The sequence below is a fragment of the Rhinoraja longicauda genome, chromosome 17 (assembly GCF_053455715.1).
Source record: "Rhinoraja longicauda isolate Sanriku21f chromosome 17, sRhiLon1.1, whole genome shotgun sequence".
Lineage (NCBI taxonomy): Eukaryota > Metazoa > Chordata > Chondrichthyes > Rajiformes > Arhynchobatidae > Rhinoraja > Rhinoraja longicauda.
In genome coordinates, this window is record NC_135969.1 from 46,499,084 (window position 1) to 46,524,596 (window position 25,513).

General features: G+C 46.2%; 1 protein-coding gene across 2 annotated transcripts in view; it reads left to right on the forward strand.

The window, feature by feature from the left end:
* The window catches only part of LOC144601977 (protein bicaudal D homolog 2-like), a 62,269-nt gene that overhangs the window by 15,985 nt on the left and 20,771 nt on the right, over positions 1-25,513 (forward strand). For both annotated transcript variants that reach the window (XM_078414653.1, XM_078414652.1), the window contains exon 2: positions 6,954-7,166. In XM_078414653.1, coding sequence (XP_078270779.1) covers positions 6,954-7,166 — 213 coding nt within the window. The remainder of the gene's footprint in view (positions 1-6,953; positions 7,167-25,513) is intronic.

The following is a 25,513-nucleotide window of genomic DNA, read 5'->3' on the forward strand; positions in this document are numbered from 1 at the left end:
ACTGGGCGGAGGTGTTCGGCAAAACGATCATCGAGCCTGCGCTTGGTCTCACCGATGTACAGTTACTTGTTCTGACAAAATCCTGTTTTTCACATTGCACTTAATTCAATTTTTCCTCAGCTGCTTCTTGCAAAAATATAAAATAATATTGCCTCAAATTAGTTTTGAATTGAATATTTTGGAATTATTTTCTGCCTTTGTCGTGTCCTTGAGTTGGGATTAAGCTAAAGCTGGGATACAACTTGATGCTGGGCTCTAGGCAGCAGCTCCTTAAATGATATTAATTTAGATTCACTAATCAGTGAAAGGAGTTCAAATAGTCAGTGTGCAGTTCTCCTTCCATGGAGCATCGCTTGCCTGTAGAGGCTCCGTAATTTGAACATGTTAATAGGATTGCGGATCCTAATTGTCTTCCTAGAGATAGGGTAATAAAGATGGCTGGAGAAAATGTCTGCCTGGGTTGAGATGGAAATTTCACCGTGTGTATATAAGCGCGTGGAGAAAAGTGGGTGGTATTGGGAGGGTTGGTAGGATTAGATGCAGGGAGTTTATCCAATGTCGGGACTTAAGGAAATTATATTTCCCTTTCTTCCTCCCCCCCCCCCCCCAGTCCATCAAGCCATAGTTTACTCTTTTGCGTTGTGGTATTGTATACCTTTTAACCACCTTTCCCAACCCGTTATGCTGCCTCCCCAGGGTCTTCCACACCACTTATTATCTTTCCATTTATGGTATATTCCCATTAGATTAAAACCGAGAACACCGCCTAACCTGCTGTGCATTTCCAGCATTGGTGAAACAATTAAGGTTTCATGTCCAGGATCCTTCATTTATGATGAAGGATCTGAGACGTGAAATATCATCTATTTCCAGCCTAACCCTGCTGAGTGTTAAATTCAATTCAATTCTATTTGCCCTTTTGTCTGCCCAGCTGACTTGATTAGTATATCTTCTAGCTATCTGAAACTTTCCACGATATGGCTGTTTTTAAAAATCTACAATCTTTATCATGTTTTTAGAACTTCCTTATATTGAGGTCTAAATTATTAATATATTGGACAAAAAAAGCCAAAATAGCAAACTATTTAGAACCCCATCGGATGACAGCAGTCCTGCCACAAAAAAAGAACCATTGATCATGACTATCTGCCAAGTCAGGTTTGAATGTAAAATTGTCTTGTTCTTTCTTGGATCCGATGGAAGGTTTTTACTTTTGATCAACCTACTGTATGGGACCCAGCTGAAATCCATGCGCACAGTAAAAACACTGCCCTCATCAATCCATTTGATCCAATTTTTATCTATGCTGTGATAGCTGGAGAATCATCTGAAAAATACTTTCCTTCTCACACATACACCATTGCTTTACGTTTCCCAAAAATCCAATCGCACATCACTAATCCTTAACATCATCTGAAAATGTCCTGAGTTCCAAGTGTGCAGATGACATCCAGCTCTAACCAACAGCGCTTGATCCAATGATTTGATTTGTCATGCTGCTCGTCTGATACCTAGTCCAGATGAGTATAAATTTCTGATAACTGATTCCCAGCCACTAACATTTTAACGGCAAACAAAATGAAGTGCTGGAGCAGCGCAGTAAGCAGGCAGCTTCTGTGGAGTGGAATGGGCAGACAACATTTTGGGTTAGGATACTAAATGCAGACTGAGAGACAGAAAATTTCCATCATATCTGTTGCACATCCTCATCTGTGCATGTGATCTTTTTGCCTTGCTATTTCAAGGTCAGCTGTTCTGATTTACATACTGTTTTCCATTAATTTAAACTTAGCCAGAACATTGCTGCTGTATGTTGACCTATTTCGCATCCTAATCAGCCTTGGTTCACCTTTGCAGCCTGAGCTCTGGTTGCCAGTTTGTCAATGCCCACTTTAGAATTCCCATCCTTGTTTTGAAATTTTCACTTAGCTCCCAGCCCCACTATCGCTTTCATTCACCATTAGTTCTGTGTTGTGCAGGAAGCAACTGCAGATGCTGGTTTAAACCGAAGATAGACACAAAAAGCTGGAATAACTCGGCGGGACAGGCAGCATTTCAGGAGAGAAGGAATGAGTGATGTTTTGGGTTGACCCTTCTTCTGTGTTCTTGCATATGCCTGATTTTGATTGCTTCTTAACTGACAACTGTCTAAATCATAAACTGCAATTTGCTCCCTAAACATCCCCCCTTTTTCTCTGCTTATCACCCAGATTCCTTAAAATATTTTTGACTGAATTTTTTTTTTGGTCTTGGCTTCCCTCATCATCTTAAGAACCTTAGTGTGGGATATAGTTTGTTAGTTTCTTCTGTGAAGTTCCTCAAATTTACTTAAGGTAGTATATATAAATATAGATTGAAGTGAGAGGTGGTAGTGAGAGAGCAATTTAGTTTTGTATGATCCATCAGGTGTGTTGAATCAGCTGGATCAGTAGATTTTGCTTTCAGGATGAATGGGGGCAGGTGGATAGGCAGTGGTTTTGGTTAGGGGGCCTTCACTTGTTATGCTTAATTTTGTAGGAAATGATAGGGTGGGTAGGAGGAACAAGAAACATTGTTTAAACAGGAGTATGAAAATCTGATTAGTGATTATTGACAGCATTTTCATTAATGGCTTGATGGATGCCCTTCGCCTAGTTTGATTAGTAATTTCTAATTGTGATCAGTGGCCTTCACTACTTAGCTATTGGATTCAGGAAATTGTCTCTGATCATGTGGATGTTGTCTATGACCAGACATTTGTAGTGTGATTGCTATAAAGGTTAGTAGCCTCCTTAGTAAATATGCAAAATATTTGGTGAGCCAAATGAACAACAAATTTGGTTTTGGTTTAGTTCATTGCTATGATGCAGTTGCTTTTGTATTTTTTGAGATCTTGGTTTGTTATGCTGTGGAATAAAATGGCTATTTTGTCATGTAGCGGTAAGAGAAAAAAATGCAAAAAGGACTTGTATCCTCAACTTTCTCCTTGTGGCTGGTGAGGTAAAAATAACTTCAGAGCAGAATAGGACGAGTACATAATGCAAAAAAGTAAGACTGGTATTTATATGTCATCTTTCATGGCTTTGGGAAGTCCCAACGTGGTCTGCATCCAATTAAACGCTTTGAAGTGTACTTAATTTTTCAAACCGAACTTTGTAATGCTAAGTTGTGTTCAACCATCTATTTCTGTATTATGACCTCCATGTAGTTTGTCTTTTTCCCTAGTTTAATGCAACATCCTATGAGTCATAATTGTAAAAAAAGGTCTTCCACTTCCTATGTTTTTCCTGTTTTGCATTGTGAGAGTTTGAATTCAAGATGAAAGAAATGTTTTATAGTTCATAGATTAATGGATCACTACAATTGATTAGGTATTACTGTGGTAACTTTGCAGTTATCAGTCTGTTGAAAAAGCTCTTAATTTCATTAACATTTCACCCCCACTTAATTATTAACAGGGCTGTGTTTTGAGCCCCATGCTCTACTCCCTATTCACACACGACTGTGTTCCTGCATTCGACACTAACACCATTGTCAAGTTTGAAGAAGACACAACGGTGATCTCTAAACACCACCTAGACCAAGGAGCTGATATCAACTTCTGTAGATCACACAACGGGGAATATGCTCCGATCTTTATCAATGGGGACAGTGTGGAGAGAGTGTCCAGCTTCAAGTTTCAAGGCACTCACATTTCGGGGGTTCTCACATGGTCCACTAACACCACTGTGCTGGTCAAGAAGGCACAGCAACGACTGTTCTACCTGAGAACACTGAAAAAGTCTGGTCTGCCCCAACAGCTGCTGACGACCTTCTACTGCTGCACCATAGAGAGCATCCTAACGCATGGCATCCCTGTGTGGTACCTCAGCTGCATGGAGGCAGAGAGGAGAGCTCTTCAGCGGGTAGTCCATAGAGCTCAGAAGACTATTGGAACACAGCAACCAGCCTTGAAGGACATCTACAACACACGATGCCTCAGAAAAGCCACCAGCATTCACAAAGACTCCTCACACCCCTGCAATAGTCCGTTCGAAATTCTACCATCGGGCAGACGCTACAAGGCCTTCTACGCCCGCACCTCCAGACTCAGGAACAGCTTCATCCCCAGGGCCATAGCTGCTATGAACCGGACCTGCTGAGCCGGATGGTCACATCGCACAGTGAACCGGCACAGACCTACTTGAACTTTATACTGTTTTAAATGTGTTTCTAATTTTGTTTCACTGGGTTGTATAAATTTATACTGATTAGCTAATTAATTTATTGTATCGTATGGAAGCCCCATTCCCAATCTCGTTGTACCCCTGTACAATGACAATAAAGATATATTGTATTGTATTATTGGTATCTCTCAAATTTAGAATGTCACTCGACCAAGTGGACCCGTTGGGCCCATTCCTCGTAGAGAGAAGGGGAGAGGGTATGACTGAGTGAGCCCTGGACCCAAAGCCTCTCCTGTATTGTAGCACCCTCTCCTCCCCCACCTCCCCTTTCCCCACGACCCCCCCTTTTCCCCACTCTCTCCCTCCCCATCTCCACTCTAACTCTCCCCCACCTCCCCTTTCCCCACGACCCCCCCTTTTCCCCACTCTCTCCTCCCCCCACCCCCCTTCTCTCCTCCCCACTGCCACTCTCACTCTCCCCCACCTCCCCTTTCCCCACCACCCCCCTTCCCCCCTTCCCCCCAACCCAACCTGCTGTCCCCTTCCTCAGTCCCACTCTCCCTCCCACCCCCACTCTCTCCACCTCCCACCCTCCCTGTCCCCCCACTTACTTTCCCGGAGCGGCGGACTACTGGAGACGGGCAGCGCTGCGGCAGCTGTGGCCTAGCCGAGCTGGGATTACTCGCGACAGTTGTGGGGGAGAGGAGAGGGGAGCCCCTGATTGCGGGCGGGCGGCTCCGCTAATGGAGTCCATCTTGTTTGTGCGAGTGAAGAGAGAGTCCGTGCGTGCCCTACGTCAGACGCACAGCAGTCCTTGGAAAAATGTGTTTAGAAAGGAGATTTTTGAACTTTAAAATGTCTGTTACTTAAAAAATAAGACCGATTTAAATAAAACTTGTTATAAAGAGTCTCCGCGAGAGAGGTGATTAGGTGGCGCAAAAATTGTGGCGCTATGGTTTACCGGTTTGGCAAAATCACAGAAATACATATATTTACATACGGATATATATATATACACACAAGATCTGAGTTTTAGCAGGATAGAAGATAGATAGATATTGTAGTTTTCCCATATGACTATATTTTCTATGAGTTAGATGGTTAGTGAATTAAAAATCAGAATATCATTATAGCACAGATAAAGGCCATGCAAATATTGCTGTGGGCATCTGGCTCATTAGAATAATTCAGTCAATTCTATTTCTCAGTTATTTCCCTGTGGCCCTATTTTTTCTCTCTTCATGTGGCTTTTCAGTTCTCTTTTGAAACCCTTGATTTGACGCGCATACCATAATAAGTGATTCTCTGAGTACAAGCTGTGTTTGTCGGTCTTGAACCAGCGACTAATTTGGAGTAGATCTCAGTTTCCTCTGTCTAAATCCACTGGCAGGTTATTCAGTTGTAAGGATATTGGATTTTTCCTTGTCAACTGAATTTTTTTAGACTTGATGGTGCATAATATAACGAAATGAGAAATAGATTAGGGCAGTGACTCGGCTCTGTTTGACATGGGTTTTCACTGTTATTGGCCCTGCTGTTCGTATCATAGCTTGGTACCATCATGAAGCAAAGGTAAAACGGATGAATTGCTGTGGGCAGATGGATTTGAGGAGGATGTTTTACAGATTTCTCTTGATTGACGATGTGGCTGAAGGTCTTGTAGAGCAGCAGTGCTGCTGTCTGCTATGTTCACACTGAAGCAACAGTTCAACCACTGAGAAGAGGATGTTGTGACGGGCCCTTGACTTGTCCAGTGATTGACTGACTGAAATGAGATGCGTCTGTAGTTACTAATTTTTCTCTTGTTTTTGCTGAGATGTATCTTGCTTCATTGATCATAATTTAAGTATGCATTTTTCTAATTCGCCTTTGAAGCATTGTGGAAAGTAACTGAAATAGTAATGCAACACATTAGTTTTATTTTCTGGAAATGCAGACAGTGAATGCATTTATATTAGATTAACGATCCATTTGCTTAAATAACCCAAGTTAATAAGATCTAATGTTTAGATCCTTAGCAATCTTTTTGAGTGTGACAATTTAATATTTTAGTTTCCGAAAGGTCCAGGTGGGCTTTGAAGGTCACATTACATACAGCAGCAGGAGGAATAAAGATGAGTAATAGTTGATAGACACAAAATGCTGGAGTAACTCAGCGGGACAGGCAGCATCTCTGGAGGGAAGAAATGGGTGACGTTTCGGGTCAAGACCTTTCAGACTGATGTCAGGGGAGTGGGTGGTACAGATATAAAATATAGTCAGAGACGGTAAGATTGGTCGGAGAACTGGGAAGGCGAGAGAGGGAAAACAAGGGTTGCTTGAAGTTAGAGGTCAATGTTCATACCACTGGGGTGTAAGCTGCCCAAGTGAAATATGAGGTGCTGTTCCTCCAATTTGTGCTGGGCCTCACTCTGCCAATGGAGGCCCAGCCCAGTGAGTCATAGTTGAATTGTGTTAATTCTATTTACATACATAATTCTGGACAACTTGTGTCTCAGCAATTCTGAATCTCTGAATAATAGCAATAATGCCACGTGATGTATTGTATTTGTGCTTCTCCCCATCTGCAGTTTAAAGTAATGAAAGCTTAGTAAATGAGCAGGAGCCTTGAATATATTGTACTGCAGATATGTATTAATTTCATAAAGCTGAAATTGTTTGTCCATGAATTCAAATGTGGTCATAATTCTGGACAATGTTTTTAATTGGCCTGTTTTATACACTGTGTGGTTAGTTAGATACAGATGATGTTTAATTCTGTTTATCAGCTCCTAAGATCATTGCCTTGTGTTTTATTTGTTCTTCTAGGCTTTTGGTCAGGCTTATAGTAACCAGAAAAAGGTGGCAGCTGATGGAGAGAGTCGTGAGGAGTCATTGATTCAAGAGTCTGCTTCCAAAGAAGCATATTATGTGGCCAAGATTCTGGAGTTACAGACCGAGCTGAAACAGATGAAAAATGTGCTCACCAATGCCCAGTCTGAAAATGACCATCTCGCTTCCATCACACAGCAGCTGAAGGAGGTAATAAAAAAGACTGATCTTATAACAAATCAACATTTCAACTTCTTGAATCATTTTTTCTGTGCATCGTTTCACCTTTATTTCCCTACTGCCTTGGATCTTCCCTACTCCCTTGAATGCAAGTCTTTGATAAGGTTAGAGTAGTCTGTACCATTCAAACCAGAAAAGTCACCCATTTGATTCTTAGATTTCTGCCTTGTTAACTAATCGTGATAGAAATGGCACAAAAAACACAAAAGATAAAAATGAGCTGGATTTTATTTATACAGACACAAAATTTGAAGTAAATAGTCAAACAAATGTTTGCTAGTTGCTGACAAAGCAAGTCCATTTTTGCTTGGACAAGCCAACATTATAATTGTTTAACAAGTTTAATTGTCCATTTATTTTAAATTCTTTCAAAAAATCCCCCGAGGAAGTGATATTGCATTGTGTAAAATTTTGCCCAGAGGCATAATTTGAAAAATCGTTAAACAGTGGTAAATAGTCATATTGTATTTAATTTTATGTTTGATTAGTGCTTTGATGAACAATGCCATTCTAGATGACAATGAATTTTGAATGAAAGGCCACTCAAAATAGTGTGAGACAAACAATTAAAATTATAGATTTAATGCTATCCAATATTGATTGGCAATAGGCTCAGCCTTCACATAGAAAATAGGTGCAGGAGTAGGCCATTCGGCCCTTCGAGCCTGCACCGCCATTCAATATGTTCATGGCTGATCATCCAGCTCAGTAACCCATACCTGCCTTCTCTCCATACCCCCCCCCGATCCCTTTAGCCACAAGGGCCACATCTAACTCCCTCACGTTCTTTGATTACTCCCTCTTGGTACTATGAGCATTCCAAACTGTTGGCGTTTGCATCTCAAGGGCAGGATAGTCGGTATTATGCTTTTATTCTTCGGAGGAATAAACACACATGCTCTCATACGTCGGTGTTGCTTTAACCGGAAGAGAAGACTTTTATTTTGTTTTCATATGCATTTTATATCTGGTACACCGGTAGTGACGTCAGTATAAGAACACATCTAAACAGTTTCGGTTTAACATCCAACACCCCCACTTGCTCTTATGCTGTGCATTACATTTAACAACATATACAACATAACTTAATCTGATTACATTCTCTGTATCACCACATTTTACACATTTACAGTGTTCAACCTTTCAAAAAAATAATAATTTTGTTGTTATGATTTTACACTCCAAACATATAATCCCTGAATTTCTCAGTTTTAAACTTTGTTGCAGGCTTAGTTAAGATATCTGCAACCATGTCTGCTGTTGGACAATACTCAATGATTACTTTCTTATCACTGAGTGCAGACCGAATGAAATAATACCTAATGTCGATATGTTTGCATCTTTGTCGGTTCACTGGGTTCTTTGATAAAGCAATCGCACCTTGATTGTCCTCAAAGATTTTCACTGGCTCGTACTGGCAATCTTTGTCCATTCCTTTCAATAGCTGCACAAGATACAAGCTCTCTTGTGTAGTAGCCGCCATTGCCATATATTCGGCTTCACATGTGGATAAGGCTACTGTCTGCTGTTTCTTGGGTTTCCATGAAATAACAGGCCCATTTTCAGACAAACTAAAACAATATCCTGTTGTGCTTCGCCTGTCGTTTTGATCTGCCGCCCAGTCAGCGTCACTGTATGCAACAAGTTTGAGTTTTTCCTCTCTTTTCTTGTAACACAGCTCCTGGTTTATAGTACCCTTTAAGTACCTCAACACATGTTTGGTAGTTATCTTATGTTGTTCTTTAGGCTCTGCTAGATATTGTGACAGTTTACTGACAATCCAGCTTAAATCAGGCCTTGTACATGTCATCACATATATCAAGCTGCCTACCACTTCCCTGTATTGTGTTGGATTAACAGGCTCATCATCATCATAAAAGTTTTGTTTCTGTTCACATGGAGTTAACCTTGTTTTACAGTCAGACATTCCAAACTTCTCCAGTATTTTTGCTATGTACCTCTTTTGGTTCATTTTTATTTCTCCCTCTGTCTGTGAAAAATCAATGCCTAGAAAATGTCTAAGTTTCCCAAGATCTTTCATCTTAAACTTTGCACTTAGCATTTCTTTCACACCATTGAGAGATTCTTTATCACTGGCAGCAATAATTAGGTCGTCAACCCACATGATCAGAATTATTCTCTCATTTTCAGTCTCTTTATTGTACACGCAGTGATCTGCTGGATTTTTTGCGAAACCATTTTTACTGAGATGATCATGCAGCATCTTGTTCCAGTTCCGTCCTGACTGTTTCAGTCCATACAGTGATTTGTTAAGTTTGCAGACCAGCTTTTTACCTGTGTCTGTTTTCACTTCAAATCCTTCAGGTTGTTCAATATACAGCTCACAATCAATTGGAGCATGTAGATAAGCTGTTTTCACATCCATCTGGTGTAATTCCAAATCGTACTGAGCTGCTAGCTGCATCAGACTGTGCACTGATGTCATGTTAGCTGTTGGGGAAAACGTCTCCTTGTAATCTATTCCTACTACTTGACTATACCCCTTTGCAACATACCTGGCTTTGTATGTCTCAGTCTTATCTGAAGATTCTTTTACTGCAAACACCCACTTCCCCCCCACTGCATTTTTGCCCTGTGGTATTGTGGTTAGAGTGTGTGTGTCATTTTCTTTGAGAGATTTGATTTCCTCCTTCATAGCTTTAGCCCAAATGTCAGATTTTGATGAGCTCATAGCTTCTTTGAAGGTTTGTGGAACATTATACATCACTCTGTAGCAGTAGTCTACATTTACATTTATCTGGTCACCCTCTTTTACTTTACACTCATAGTCTCGTAAGTACTGTGGGCTTTTCCTTTCTCTCAGGATAGCGTGTGCTCTGACTATTTTCACCCTGTCCAGTTTGAGTGTTGCTATCACTCTCAGTAGTATCCGTGTGAGACTTCAGTGTCACTTCTGGACTCTGATCAGTCACCTCTGCGTTCGGTCTGGGGGATGTTAATCTCTTCCCAGGATGGTCATCATCACTCATCTCCATATCTGTCTGAGTTTGGCATTCAGTTACACTTTTTGTTATGAACTTCACTAGTCTGTTTTTGAGAACTCGCCCTGTCTCTGGGTAGTAGACTAAGTATGCAGGGCTGTTTTTGTCATAACCTACAAAAATCCCTTTTTCACATCTTGAGTCTAACTTCTTTTTGACTTGTTTGTATGAGAAACAGACTGATCCAAACTTCTTCATTTTTGAAAGATTAGGCTTTCTGCCTGTCACCATGTAGTGTGGAGTCTGACCAACACGTTTGTTGTAGCATCTGTTGCGGATTACTGCAGCAGTCATTACAGCATATATCCACAATTCTTTCGGTAGGTTACTCTCGAGTAGCATGCACCTTGCCATTTCAAATAGCGTTCTCCAGTTTCTCTCAGCTGTCCCATTTTGATGGGGGGAGTAAGGTGCGGAGGTTTCATGCCTTATGGCATTTCTACTGAGCAATGATTGGAAATCTGCTGCTGTGAACTCTGCCATTATCAGATCTTATGCACTTAATTTTTCCATAGGGGGCCGCGTCCGCTATGAACTTTTCTGTAGCTTTTATAGTGTCACGTTTTGTTTTCAAGAAGTAAACAAACACTTCTGAGTAGTCATCTGTGAAAGTTTGTATGTATTTGTATCCATCTTTTGCTTCTGGCTCTATAGGGCCAGCCAAATCAGTATGCACTAACTCAAGTGCTTCTTTAGCCCTTACATCAAGTCAAGTCAAATTTATTTGTCACATACACATACTCGATGTGCAGTGAAATGAAAGTGGCAATGCCTGCGGGTTGTGCACAAAAAAAATCTGGCTCTCTGTTCCTGCTCTGTGCAAATTTGCCTTTTATACAGACCTCACAGTTGAGTTTGGACTTATCAACTTTACCTTTGATTTTCATGCCCTCTGTTACCCTCTCTAACTGTGATACATCATCATAGTTACAGTGACCAAGTATCTCGTGCCATGTTTGAATATCATAACACCCGTGACATCCGTCATTAGTTTTATGACTTAGTGTTTAGATAGTATAGTCTGTCGTACTCCTTAATGTCGAACTTGGTGCCGTTCTTGTGGATGAGCTTGTTGCTGCCTTGGCGAAAGATCACCGAAGCTCCGGTGGTCGTTGCTGCCTTGACAGAAGATGTCCTGTGGGAATGATGGGATGTACAACGCCTTTCTCAGCGTCGTCCTCACACGACGGCCCTCGCTGTCTCTCAGGTACACCTCTGCTTTGCCTTTCCTCTGTGCGACACCGCTCGTCCTTGTCCCATCAGCCAACTCGATGAAGTGTTTGGCGGGCTGGAAAGTCTCATCAAAGTTCTTAAACTTTTCAATGTCTGTGATTATGTGTGACGTTGTTGCGCCCGTGTCGACCGTAAGCCCTTTACGAGTCTCTTCACTTGCCTGCCAGTCATTTATTTTGAATGCAAATGTGTGGTCGTTGGAGTCGGATGCTTGTTTCATGTTGTCTCGCTTTTTCTTTCTGCAGTTTGCCTCCTTATGAGTGGGGCTCTTGCAAAAACTGCACCACTGTCTCTGTTCTTTACCGCTGCGCTCTCCGCTGCATTCCCACGCTTTGTGTCCCGCTAAATCTTTCAGTGCTCTCGTAGCTTCTCAACTTGGTCTTAAACTCACCAAAAGTTGTCTTCTCATCACCCTGTGTTATGTGGATGGCAAATGGCTTAAATGTCTCTGGCAAGCCTTTCAGAATCATGGCAATCAGCAGCCCGTCACTAAGAGTCTCTCCGGCTTTTCTTAGTGCTGTAATCGCCGTTTCTGCACGAATAATGTATTCTGTTACACTTTCGTTTATGGCCTTTTTCAGCGACGTCAGCTCGGTGTAGAGGCCGATCACTCGCGGCTTCCCTGTGTCCGCGTAATGGCTCCTCAGTACCTGCAACGCTTTTCTCCCGTCGTCCGCCGCTTCTCTCATAATGAGTGACAAACTTTTGTCGTCTAGCACTTGTATCAACTCGGCGTAGGCTTTTTCGTTTTTCTCGGCTTCCCCGTCGTCTTCTTCGTCGGTAGCCGGCTCGTACAGAATTGTTGACTTTAAGCCTTGTAGCCGCAGGTGGCCTAAAAACTTTGTTTCCCATAATTTGTAATTCTTTTCATCTCCGTCGAAGCATAATCTGTTCCATCGGCTTCCACCATCCCTCCTGGGCCCATAACCTGTTGGCGTTTGCATCTCAAGGGCAGGATAGTCGGTATTATGCTTTTATTCTTCGGAGGAATAAACACACATGCTCTCATACGTCGGTGTTGCTTTAACCGGAAGAGAAGACTTTTATTTTTTTTCATATGCATTTTATATCTGGTACACCGGTAGTGACGTCAGTATAAGAGCACATCTAAACAGTTTCGGTTTAACATCTAACACAAACAATGTATCCATAGACCCAGGTGAAGACACAGTGTCCCTTATCAGGTATTCCCCTCCAAATTAAACTACTGCACATTTTGCAAGTCATCAACTTGGAAACCAATCATGGTACCCCCAGATTCTTGTAATTTTGGAGCAAGAAGTGTCTATTTCCCTTCCAACTACACACGGCAAGGGTAGGGATGTTGACCTATTTATATTTCCAAAGATCTAACTAACCTTATTTTGATGGCAGAACATCAACTCATTCAGGATTATGCAGCTGTGGCGGACTAGACCACTCCTTGGGTCAGTCCGCTCGTTACGTGACGGACAGGCGAAAGGGGTTAAAAGCCAGACCAAGGGAAGGCGTTCCTCATCCCTTGGAGAACTACGCTGTGGGCAGGAGCTCACAGCCTAATAAAAGAATCTTACTAAACACTGCCTGGCGTCTTGCCTTTTCTCTGGCCTCCGCCAGGCCACTACATTGGTGACCTCGACGGACATCACACGTAGTGATGTCAAACGATAATGTGCAACCCGGTCCTGCCGACCTCGTGCAACCCGGTCCTGCCGCCCTCGGTCCTGCCGACCTCGAGGCCGTCTCCCTCAAACTCCCGACCCTGTGGACCGAAGAGCCTGAGGTCTGGTTTCAGCAGGCAGAGGCACAGTTTGCTGTGCGAGGGGTAACCGTCGACTTGACGAAGTACTTTTATGTCGTCGGCGCCCTGGACCAGGCGACAGCAAGGCGAGTAAAGCCTTACCTTAATGACCCCCCCGCGGATGACAAATATAAGGGCCTTAAAGAACTCCTTATCAGGAGGTTCGGCCTCAGCGACGCCGAGAGGGCAACTCGCGTTATGAGCCAGGGGGGGCTCGGGGACCGACGGCCGTCGGCCCTTCTGGAGGACATGCTCGCCCTTATGGGCAACCACCCGCCCTGTTTCTTATTCAAGCAGGCCTACCTGCGGCAGCTCCCGGTCGACCTCCGTTCTCAGCTCGCTGAGGACCCCTTCACCGACACGCAGCGGCTGGGCGAGCGCGCTGATCAAATCTGGATGTCCCGTCGGGAGGACCTGGAAGCCCTAGCCGTCTTTTCGGCGGCGTCGGAAGGCCAACAGCAAGCTGGGGCCGTCGTCGACCCCGTTTCAGGTCGACCCCGTTTCAGGGCGACCCCCGCGGCGAAATCCAGCCGCCATCAGGCACCCAGGTGCCGGCACGCCCTTCTCGCACGGCCCGCCGACAATTCAGCCAGACGCCACCAGAGGTCGCTGGTGGTCGGCCCAAGCAGCACCACCTCCAATACCGCTGGAGACCACCGGAGGTCGCTGGTGGGCATCCCAGTCTGCACCACCACCGGACACCAGCAAAGGCGGCTGGTGCTATTATCACCGTCGTTGGGGACCGAACGCCAAGCAATGTCGCCTACCCTGTGCCTTTCCGGGAAACGCGAGGGCCGGCCGTCAGTGATCCCTTCGGCGGCCGGCCAGATCCATCGTGTGTTCGCCCGGGATCGCCGCACCGGGGGTCGGTTCCTCGTCGACACTGGAGCAGAGGTGAGCGTCCTACCTCCTTCCACCGCCGATATCCATACGGGCAAACGCGGCCCCCTCCTCACTGCGGCTAACGGTAGCCCCATCAACACTTACGGGGTCTGCCAGCTCGCCCTTAACTTCGGCGACAGCTGGTTCACGTGGCGGTTCATCATTGCCGATGTTTCCCAGCCGCTGCTGGGCGCCGACTTCCTGCGGGCGCATTCCATGCTCGTGGATGTCAGGCGGCAGCGCCTGGTGCACTCCAGCACGCTGAGGCCGGTCTCCCCCAACGTCGGACACCTGTCGTCCGTGGATGCGACGTACGCGCGCATCCTGGCGGACTTCCCGGACATTGTGGAAACCCACTTCTCCTCCTCCGCTCCCAAGCACGGGGTGCAACATCACATCCCCACCACCGGGCCACCCGTGCACGCCCGAGCGCGGCGTCTCGCTCCAAACAAGCTCCGTCTAGCTCGAGAGGAGTTTCGTCAGATGGAGTCAATGGGCATCGTGCGCCTTTCCGATAGCCCGTGGGCGTCACCACTCCACTTGGTCCCCAAGGCGGACGGGGGTTGGCGACCGTGCGGGGACTATCGGCGCTTAAATGACGCGACCGTTCCCGACAGGTACCCGGTTCCGCACATCCAGGACTTTAATGCCCACCTGGCCGGAGCATCCGTGTTCTCCAAGGTGGACCTTGTGCGTGGATATAATCAAATCCCGGTCCACCCCGATGACATCCCCAAGACTGCCATCATCACCCCGTTCGGCCTAATCGAGTTCCTACGGATGCCGTTCGGGTTGAAGAACGCCGCACAGGCCTTCCAACGGCTTATGGACTGTGTGTGCAGTGGCCTGGAATTCGTCTTTGTGTACTTGGACGACGTACTCGTGGCCAGCCGCTCGAAGCAGGAGCACTGCACCCACCTCCGCCAGCTGTGTAAACGCCTCAGCGAGTACGGGTTGTCAATCAATACTTCCAAGTGCCGTTTTGGGGTGACGGCCATCGATTTCCTCGGCCATCGGGTGACCCCACAAGGGGTGGTACCTCTTCCGGACAGGGTCGAAGCTGTCCGCCGTTTCCCCCGACCGACCACTGTCAAGGGCCTGCAGGAATTCGCTGGGATGGTCTCGTTCTATCACCGCTTCCTGCCGTCGGTGGCCAGAACTATGCGCCCACTCTTCCACCTCATGGCTGGTCGCCGCAAGGAGGTCGAATGGGACGATGAAGCAGGAGCGGCCTTTGAGCAGGCTAAGGAGGCCCTAGCCAGGGCCACGATGCTCGTCCATCCTAAGGAGGATGCCCCAACCGCCCTTACCGTGGACGCTTCTGAGGTGGCGGTCGGTGCGGTGCTAGAGCAGCACATCGACGGGTGTTGGCGGCCACTCGCCTTCTTTAGCAGGCACCTCAGCGGGGCCCAACGGCATTACAGCGCGTTCGACCGGGAGCTCCTCGCCCTCTACCTCGCGGTACGCCACTTTCGGTACTTCCTAGAGGGGAGACCCTTCACCGCGTTCACAGACCACAAGCCACTCACCTTTGCGTTCGCCAAGGTTTCGGATCCGTGGTCTGCGCGGCAACAGAGACAATTGGCTTATGTGTTGGAATACACCACCTCAATTTGGTTCGTGGAGGGAAAAAACAACAGGGTGGCCGACGCCCTGTCTAGACCCGCGATCCACGCCGTCCTACAAATGGCCGGGGGGGATCGACTATTCCGCCCTAGCAGCCGCACAGCTGGGGGACGAGGAGATGGCCGCCTATCGTACAGCCGTGTCCGGCCTGCAGCTGGAGGACATTGTCTGTGGCCCCGGGGATACAACACTGTTGTGCGACACCTCCACTGGCCTGCTGCGGCCCATCGTCCCTGTCGTCTGGCGTCGCAGGGTATTCGAGGTGCTCCACGGGCTGTCTCACCCCTCCATTCGGGCGACGGTGGCCCTTGTATCCTCCCGTTTCATGTGGCACGGGCTGCGCAAGCAGGTCGCACACTGGGCACGCACCTGCATCCCGTGACAAACTTCAAAAATCCAGCGACACGTGCGTGCGCCTCTGCAAGAGTTTCGTGTCCCTCGGCAGCGCTTCGACCACATTCATGTGGACATCGTAGGGCCGCTGCCGCCGTCCCGGGGCATGACCCACCTCTTCACTGTGGTAGATCGCTTCACGCGGTGGCCGGAGGCAATTCCGCTGGCAGACACCTCGACGGCCACCTGCGCGCGGGCCTTGGCGGCGCACTGGATCGCCCGGTTCGGGGTGCCACTGGACATTACATCCGACCGGGGGCCACAGTTCACTTCGGAACTGTGGTCGGCCATGGCAAGACTCTTGGGTGTCAGCCTACACCACACTACGAACGGGTTGGTGGAACGCTTTCACCGCCAGCTGAAAGCTGCCCTGAAGACTCGGCTCACGGGCCCAGACTGGGTGGACGCCCTGCCGTGGGTTTTGCTGGGGATCCGCACCGCACCCAAGGAGGACTTGGCCTCCTCCTCCGCCGAGTTGGTGTACGGGGCCCCCTTGACGGTTCCCGGGGAGTTCATCCCACCAGCGCAGGGTCGAGTGGAGCAGCCTTCTGACGCCCTGCAACGTCTTCGGCAGACGGTGGGCAGGCTGGCACCTGTGCCCACGTCACGTCATGGGACATTCCAGCCACACGTCCCTGCCGCTCTGGAGGACTGCCAGTTTGTGTTCCTGCGCAGGGACGCACACCGATCACTTCTCCAGCGGCCGTACGAGGGCCCCTTCCGGGTCCTGCAACACGGCTCGGCCACATTCGTTCTGGACATGGGGGGGTCGCAGAGAGACTGTTTCGGTCGCACGGCTGAAGCCGGCACACGTGGACATTGATCGGCCGGTGCCGGTTGCACAGCCCCGCCCGCGCGGTCGCCCCCCGTCCAAGCTACCCCCTCCAGTGTCTGCTACGACCCCTCCACCTGTCGGTCAGTCGCCGGTCCCTGCGCCGGTCATGGTGCGCACCCGGGCTGGTCGCCTCGTGCGCCCTCCTGTCCGTTTTGTACCTCCGGTTCTTGGGGGGGGGGTCCTGTGGCGGATCAGACCACTCCTTGGGTCAGCCCCCTCGTTACGTGACGGACAGGCGAAAGGGGTTAAAAGCCAGACCAAGGGAAGGCGTTCCTCATCCCTTGGAGAACTACGCTGTGGGCAGGAGCTCACAGCCTAATAAAAGAATCTTACTAAACACTGCCTGGCGTCTTGCCTTTTCTCTGGCCTCCGCCAGGCCACTACACAGCAAACATAATCTTTGTTTTACATCAGCCAATGCAAGTGACAGCTTTGCTTCATATTTATTTTTTCCTCTTATTTGACAGTCAAAAATACAAGTATATCATAGAAGATAGACACCAAAAGCTGGAGTAACTCGGCGGGTCAGACAGCATCTCTGGAGAGAAGGAATGGGTGACTTTTCGGGTCGAGACTCTTCTTCAAGAAGACACGTCACCCATTAGTTACTCCAGCTTTTTGTGTCTTTCTTAGGTTTAAACCAGCATCTGCAATTCCTTCTTACAGTATTTCATAGAAGTACTTTCAGCTAAAATTCAACAATTGACCAAACAAAAATCAACATTGTATCAAGAGGTGTAGGAAGGAACTGCAGATGCTGGTTTAAACCGAAGATAGACACAAAAAGCTGGAGTAACTCAGCAGGACAGGCAGCATCTCTGGAGAGAAGGAATGGGTGCGTTTCGGGTCGAGACCCTTCTTCAGACTCTCCAGAGATACTGTCTGTCCGGCGGTTGTGGCACTGGAATGTGGGGGGGGGGGGGGGGGGGGGGGGGGGGGGAGGAAGAAGGGCGGGTTTTGTTTGTAGTTTGGTTACCTAAAATTGGAGAATTCAATGTTCATGTTCATACCATTATACAAACACACATCAACAGTTTGCACTGCCAGTAAGTTTTGGCTTTTTCTTGGGCAATTTCAGTAATTGAACCACCATCTGGTGACTTTTCAAGAAGATTACAATGAAGAAAAGATGGAATAAGGATCATCAGAACAATTAATCTAGTGTGATTCCAGGGGTTAATGTACATTCCAAAATGCTCAATAAAACAAAATAGATGGTTGAGTGTTTTATTGTTACATTTTCCAAAATTGAACAATGAAATTGTTACTAGGAGCCTGAGTCCGAACAGTTGGATCCAGGAGTATGAGTTTGTGTGTCATTTTGACAACTAATTAGTTTAAATTCAAATCATTAAATATATGTATTTTTTATAATTGTTGTTTTCTGTAATGATAATCATGAAACTTTCAAATTATCTGAGCTCATTGGGTCACTGATGTCTTTCAGGACAGACAATCTGTGGCCTTTATCCAACAGATGTGAGATTGTAGACTCCCTCGCCAATGTGGATAACTCCAACTGGGTCCTCACTTCAGGAACTATTAGCGATGGGCAATAAATATGGCTGTGCACGTTAAGTGAATGAATTTTTAAAAGGTCACAACCTAGTTTAATAGAAATCTTATAATCCAGGCAGTTTCAAAATAGAGATCATGTCAGAAATGTAGCATTGACATGTGTTGTGTTCACTCTGAAATTCGGTTACATTGACCTTGTTTACTAAAGCTGAGCCATATTTAGAGCATATGATTAATATATATAGAGGGGCGTGGCTGTGTTCTGCAGCTGCGGCTCACCGGCAGTCTCCGTTTTTTGTTGTGTTTTTTTGTCATTGTTGATGTTAAATGTACGTTTTGTTTTATTTTTAATTCTGTGTATGTAGGGGGGTGGTGGGGGGGTTGGGGGAAACCTTTTTTTAAATCTCCTCCTCAACGGAGATGCGACCTTTACCGTGTCGTATCTCCGTTCGCGCAACGGCCTAACATCGTGGAGTCGGCGGCCTCCAGCTGGGATCGACCTCGAAGACTCCGGTCGCAGGGCCTGGACTTACCATCTCGGAGGCTTCGGCCGTGGGCCCTGCAGACCGCAACATCGGGAGCTCGCAGGTCCCTGGCTGGCGACCGGCTTTTGGGAGTTCCAGCCGTAGCAGCTTCGACCACCCCGAAGCACGAGGCACGATCGACCCGCCCGCAGGCCCTTCATCACCCTGCGTGGCTCGGCCGCAGCACTTTACATCGCCCGGTGGGGGCTCAGGACTCTCATCGCCCTGCGTGGCTCGGCCGCGGCATTTTCCATCGCCCGGTGGGGGCTCAGGACTTTCATCGGCCTGCTCGGCTCGACCCTGGGACTTTCCATCGCCCGGTGGGGGCTTCAAGGGGTTGGGAGCCTCGACTGCCTCGTGGCGCCACGGGAGAAGAACGAGGAGGAGATAAGACTTTGCCTTCCATCACAGTGAGGGTATGCCTAGAGCAATCACTGTGATGGCTGTTTTGTGTAAAAAATTGTGTCTGTGTGTCTTGTGTTCTTTAATGTCTACTGCCGGACCCTGACGTGAGAGGACGCTGGCGTTGATTATTCGCCGCTTTTCCGTCAGGATAGTTTGTCTGTTTGTCTGTTTGTTTCTATGTTAATTGTATTTGTAAAGCGCTTTGTGCATGTGTTAAGGCGCTATATAAAATAAATATATTATTATTATTATTATATTTTCTCAAATGTCTTTTAAATATTTACAATGTTATAAGTTGATTAGGAATCAATATGCTTATACTAAAACAGTTATTTGGTTGCTTTCTAATCTTGATTACTTTTTGTATAGGCGTTTCATATGTTGATATTTGGTGAAATGTTCTATTTAGTTTTAATTCTGAAGAATCTGGCCAGCATGTTGACTGTTTCAACCCACGCTCAAGGAATTTATAGTTTTCTAACTGTAATGTTGATAATACTATGGGAATGAAAACTCCCAAAATACAGAAAAGCTTATTTGGAAATGAAAAAATGTTTCTTGATTGCTCAAACTTACTGTTTTGCTCATGTTATTTTGACCTGTGGAAAAGTACTCTCAAAATTAGTCACAATAGCACAGCTGGTGGAGCTGTTGCCTCACGGCACCAGAGACCCAGGTTCAACCCTGAGCTCAGGTGCTTCTGTGTGGAGTTTGCATGTTCACCCTGTGACCTCATGGATTTCCCCTGGGTGCTCTAGTTTCTTCCCACATCCCAAAGATGTGCAGGCTAATAAGTTAATTGGTCACTGTAAAAGTTGCCCCTAGATGTGTATGGAGTGGCCGAGTGAAGTGGGATAACATAGAACTAGTGTGTTGATGTGATCAATAGTCGGCATGGACTCACCGGGCCGAAGGGCCTGTTGCCATGTTGTGTTTGTCTACCGTCAAGCTAAACTATTTGTATTTGTCACACAGGAAATTGCTTTGCTCTCTGCAACAACCTCAATGTTTCTCTATCAATTTGTCTGACAAAGTCCAATTCTTATAATAAATGGCTCACGATATTCATTCTATCTGTAAATTAACATGTATTCATATACTTGCAGTAATATATATGCATTTAATTAGTTTGTCATCCTAAAACGTTTTTTATTGTACATTGGTATTTTAATTCTCATTGTAGAGCTGTCAGTTTTTTCTTTCCTTGATCCACAAGGAAGAATGAACTGAATCTGACTGTGGTTCAATTCAGTACAGCTGTGGCTAGAGATCAGCTGTCTGAAAAGAAATTATCTTTCAACCTTTATATTTAACTATACCCAAGTGTTCAAAGGTTTCAAAGATAGCTTAGATCAGCCCAAGTTGGCTCTTGATTCTCTTTCATTCCTCTTCTAGGGTACAATAATTTTGGTAAATGTTCCACAGCGAACAAAATGGGAACGACTTTTTTTGCAACCATCCAACTTGTGGCAGGAAAATAAACTATAGTTCTAAGACCTCCACAAGTGCGGTTCTCAAGGGGACGGGGGGGGGGGGGGGGGGGGGGGAATGCCCAGGGAAAACTAGGCAGCAAGCACGTAGCCTGTTGGTATTGTGAGATTTTTTGAAAGGCAACTTCAAAGTCAAGTTTTGTTATTCAGACAAGCATTACAGCACGTAATGTGGAATAGGAATACTTTATTGTCACATGTGACTAGGCACAGTGAGATTCTTTGCTTGCATACACAACGTATACAAATAGCAGCCACCTACAGCACTGACAAAGTTACAAAGCACGCCGGCTCCCCCTTTTGTCCCCCACCCCCCAACAGTTCCCCCACACCGGGTCCCCATTGTCCTTTGTCCCCTCCTTCCCCTATTGTCCATTGTCCTCCCCACACCCCCCTCAAGGCGGTCCCCCACGCCGGGTCCACCATTGTTCTTCCCCTCCCTCACGGTGGCCCGCCACACTCTCATCGACCGTCAGCCTGCGAGGCATCGTCCCCGCCGAGGCCCCATCATTGTGAGGCTTCACTGGTGTTGAAGCCCCACTTCATGCCTCCATGGTGCCGACCCGGGCCCCAGCCGCGGGCTCTGTTGGCTGCTTCGCCCGACCCGGGCTTCTACCCGTGACAATTGGTTTTAAAAAAATGTAAATCAGATTTTTAATTTTAGACTTCTAAGTCCAAAAGTACTTAAATATACTTTCCCCAAGAAAATCCTGCATAATGTAGGATTATATATTACTGCAAAGGGGATCCAGCACCCCCTGCTGCTATCACGAGAGTCAAAGTTTCCATTATTTATGTATGTGGATGCTTTTGAGAGGGGACCAGAGCTGTGGTAACCTTGATCCTCAGCTCTTTTCTTGTGGCTGGAAGTTATACACATCTCCCCTGACTATTGCGTTGTATGGCCCAATGCCACCATAAACTTTGTGATGTTTAATGACTTAACCCACGATTAATCGACCGTGTAGAAAACTGCTCAACTGTGTTAGCACTATAAAAGTCAGGACTAATCCTTTTGGCCTAATTACTGCCCAATCAGTTTGCTCTCAATAACAGTGAAGTGATAGAAGGTGTTGGTGACAATGTTATCTACTTGTCAATGTCAGCAATTCTTGCTATTGAGGGAGTGCAGTTTAGGTTCACCAGGTTAATTCCCAGGATGGCGGGACTGACATATGAGGAAAGAATGGGTTGACTAGGCTTGTATTAACTGGAATGTAGAAAGATGAGCGGGATTCATATAGAAACATAAAAGTCTTAAGGGATTGGACAGGCTAGATGAAGGAAAAATGTTTCTGATGTTGGGGGAGTCCAGAACCAGGGATCACAGTTTAAGAATAAGGGGTAGGCCATTTAGGACTGAGATGAGGAATAGACAATAGGTGCAGTAGTAGGCCATTCGGCCCTTTGAGCCAGCACCACCATTCAATGTGATCATGGCTGATCATTCTCAATTAGTACTCCGTTCCTGCCTTCTCCCCATACCCCCTGACTCGGCCATCCTTAAGAGCTCTATCTAGCTCTCTCTTGAATGCATTCAGAGAATTGGCCTCCACTGCCTTCTGCGACAGAGAATTCCACAGATTTACAACTCTGACTGAAAAAGTTTTTCCTCATCTCCGATCCAAATGGCCTGCCCCTTATTCTTAAACTGTGGCCTCATGTTCTGGACTCCCCCAACATTGGGAATATGTTTCCTGCCTCTAACGTGTCCAACCCCTTAATAATCTTATGTTTCGATAAGATCCCCTCTCATCCTTCTAAATTCCAATGTATACAAGCCTAGTCGCTCCAGTCTTTCAACATATGACAGTCCCGGCATTCCGGGAATTAACCTAATAAACCTACGCTGCACGCCCTCAATAGCAAGAACATCCTTCCTCAAATTTGGAGACCAAAACTGCACACAGTACTCCAGGTGCAGTCTCAATAGGGCCCTGTACAACTACAGAAGGACCTCTTTGCTCCTATACTCAACTCCTCTTGTTATGAAGGCCAACATTCCATTGGCTTTCTTGACTGCCTGCCTTACCTCCATGCTTCCTTTCAGTGACTGATGCACTAGGACACCCAAATCTCGTTGCACGTCCCCTTTTCCTAACTTGACACCATTCAGATAATAATCTGCCTTCCTATTCTTACCACCAAAGTAGATAACCTCACACTTATCCACATTAAACTGCATCTGCCATGCATCCGCCCACTCACACAACCTGTCCAAGTCTCCCTGCAACCTCATAGCATCTTCCTCACAGTTCACATTACCACCCAGCTTTGTATCATCTGCAAATTTGCTAATGGTACTTTTAATCCCTTCATCCAAGTCATTAATGTATATTGTAAATAGATGCGGTCCCAGCACCGAGCCTTGCGGTACCCCACTAGTCACTGCCTGCCATTCTGAAAGGGACCCATTTATCCCCACTCTTTGCTTTCTGTCTGCCAACCAATTTTCTATCCATGTCAGTACCCTACCCCCAATACCATGTGCTCTAATTTTGCCCACTAATCTCCTATGTGGGACCTTGTTGAAGGCTTTCTCCCCTGTCAATCTTACTAGTTACATCCTCAAAAAATTCCAGAAGATTAGTCAAGCATGATTTCCCCTTCGTAAATCCAAGCTGACTCAGAACGATCCTGTTACTGCTATCCAAATGCTCCGCAACTTCGTCTTTTATAATTGACTCCAGCATCTTCCCCACCACTGATGTTAGACTAACTGGTCTATAATTTCCTGTTTTCTCTCCCTCCTTTCTTAAAAAGTGGGATAACATTAGCTACCCTCCAATCCACAGGAACTGATCCTGAATCTATAGAACATTGGAAAATGATCACCAATGCGTCCACCAATTTCTAGTCACCTCCTTAAGTACCCTGGGATGCAGACCATCAGGCCCTGGGGATTTATCAGCCTTCAGTCCCATCAGTCTACCCAATACCATTTCCTGCCTAATGTGAATTTCCTTCAGTTCCTCCGTCACCTTAGGATCTCTGGCCACTAGAACATCTGGGAGATTGTTTGTATCTTCCTTAGTGAAGACAGATCCAGGTTCAAGTACCGGTTCAACTTGTCTGCCATTTCCTTGTTCCCCATAATAAATTCCCCTGCTTCTGTCTTCAAGGGACCCACATTTGCTTTGACTATTTTTTAACTCTTCACATACCTAAAAAAGCTTTTACTATCCTCCTTTATATTATTGGCTAGCTTACCCTCGTACCTCATCTTTTCTCCCCGTATTGCCTTTTTAGTTATCTTCTGTTGCTCTTTAAAAGAGTCCCAATCCTCTGGCTTCCCACTCTTCTTTGCTATGTTATACTTCTGCTCTTTTATTTTTATGCTGTCCTTGACTTTCCTTGTCAGCCACTGGTGCCTCTTACTCCCCTTAGAATCTTTCCTCCTCTTTCGGATAAATTGATCCTGCAACTTCTGCATTATTCCCAGGAATACCTGCCATTGCTGTTCCACCGTCTTTCCTGCTAGGGCTTCCTTCCAGTCAATTTTGGCCAGCTCATGCCTCTGTAATCCCCTTTGCTATACTGTAATACTGACACTTCCGATTTTACCTTCTCCTTCTCAATTTGTAGAGTAAAACTTTTCATATTATGATCACTGCCTCCTAATGGCTCTTTTACCTCGAGTCCCCTTATCAGATCAGGTTCATTACACAACACTAAATCCCAGAATTGCCTTCTCCCTAGTAGGCTCCAGTACAAGCTGTTCGAAGAATCCATCTCGGAGGCACTCCACAAACTCTCTTTCCTGGGGTCCATTACCAACCTGATTTTCCCAGTCTACCTGCATGTTGAAATCTCCCATAACCACCGTAGCATTACATTTGCAACATGCCACTTTTAGCTCTTGATTCAACTTGCATCCTATGTCGAGGCTATGTCGAGGTTTGGGGGCCTATAGATAACTCCCATTAGGGTCTTTTTACCCTTACAATTCCTCATTTTTATCCATACTGATTCTACATCTCCTGATTCTATGTCACCCCTTGCAAGGGAGTGAATATCATTCCTCACCAACAGAGCGACCCCACCCCCTCTGCCCACCTGTCTGTCTTTTCTAAACATTGTGTACCCCTGAATATTCAGTTCCCAGCCCTGGTCCTCTTGTAGCCATGTCTCAATGATTCCCACAACATCATACTTGCCAATGTCTAACTGAGCCTCAAGCTCATCCACTTTATTTGTTATACTTCGCGTATTTAAATACAACACTTTAACTTCGGTATTCACCTCCCCTCTCACACTGGTCACAATTGGCCCTGACCTTACTCTCTTATCCCATCTAGAACTTCCCTTCCCATTTATTCGGGAGTCCTTTGCAATTTCTCCTGTATTCGCTTCCCCTTTAATTCCATCTTTATATTCCCAATTTGTCAACCCCTCCCCCCCCCACGACTTAGTTTAAAGCCACACTTGTAGCACTAGCAAACCTGCCTGCCAGAATGTTGGTCCCCCTGCTGTTAAGGTGTAACCCGTCCCTTTTGTACAGGTCACCCCTACCCCAGAAGAGGTCCCAGTGGTCTAGAAATCTAAATCCCTGCTCCCTGCACCAGCCCCTCAGCCATACATTCATATCCCCGATCTCTCTGTTCCTGCCCTCACCAGCACGAGGTACAG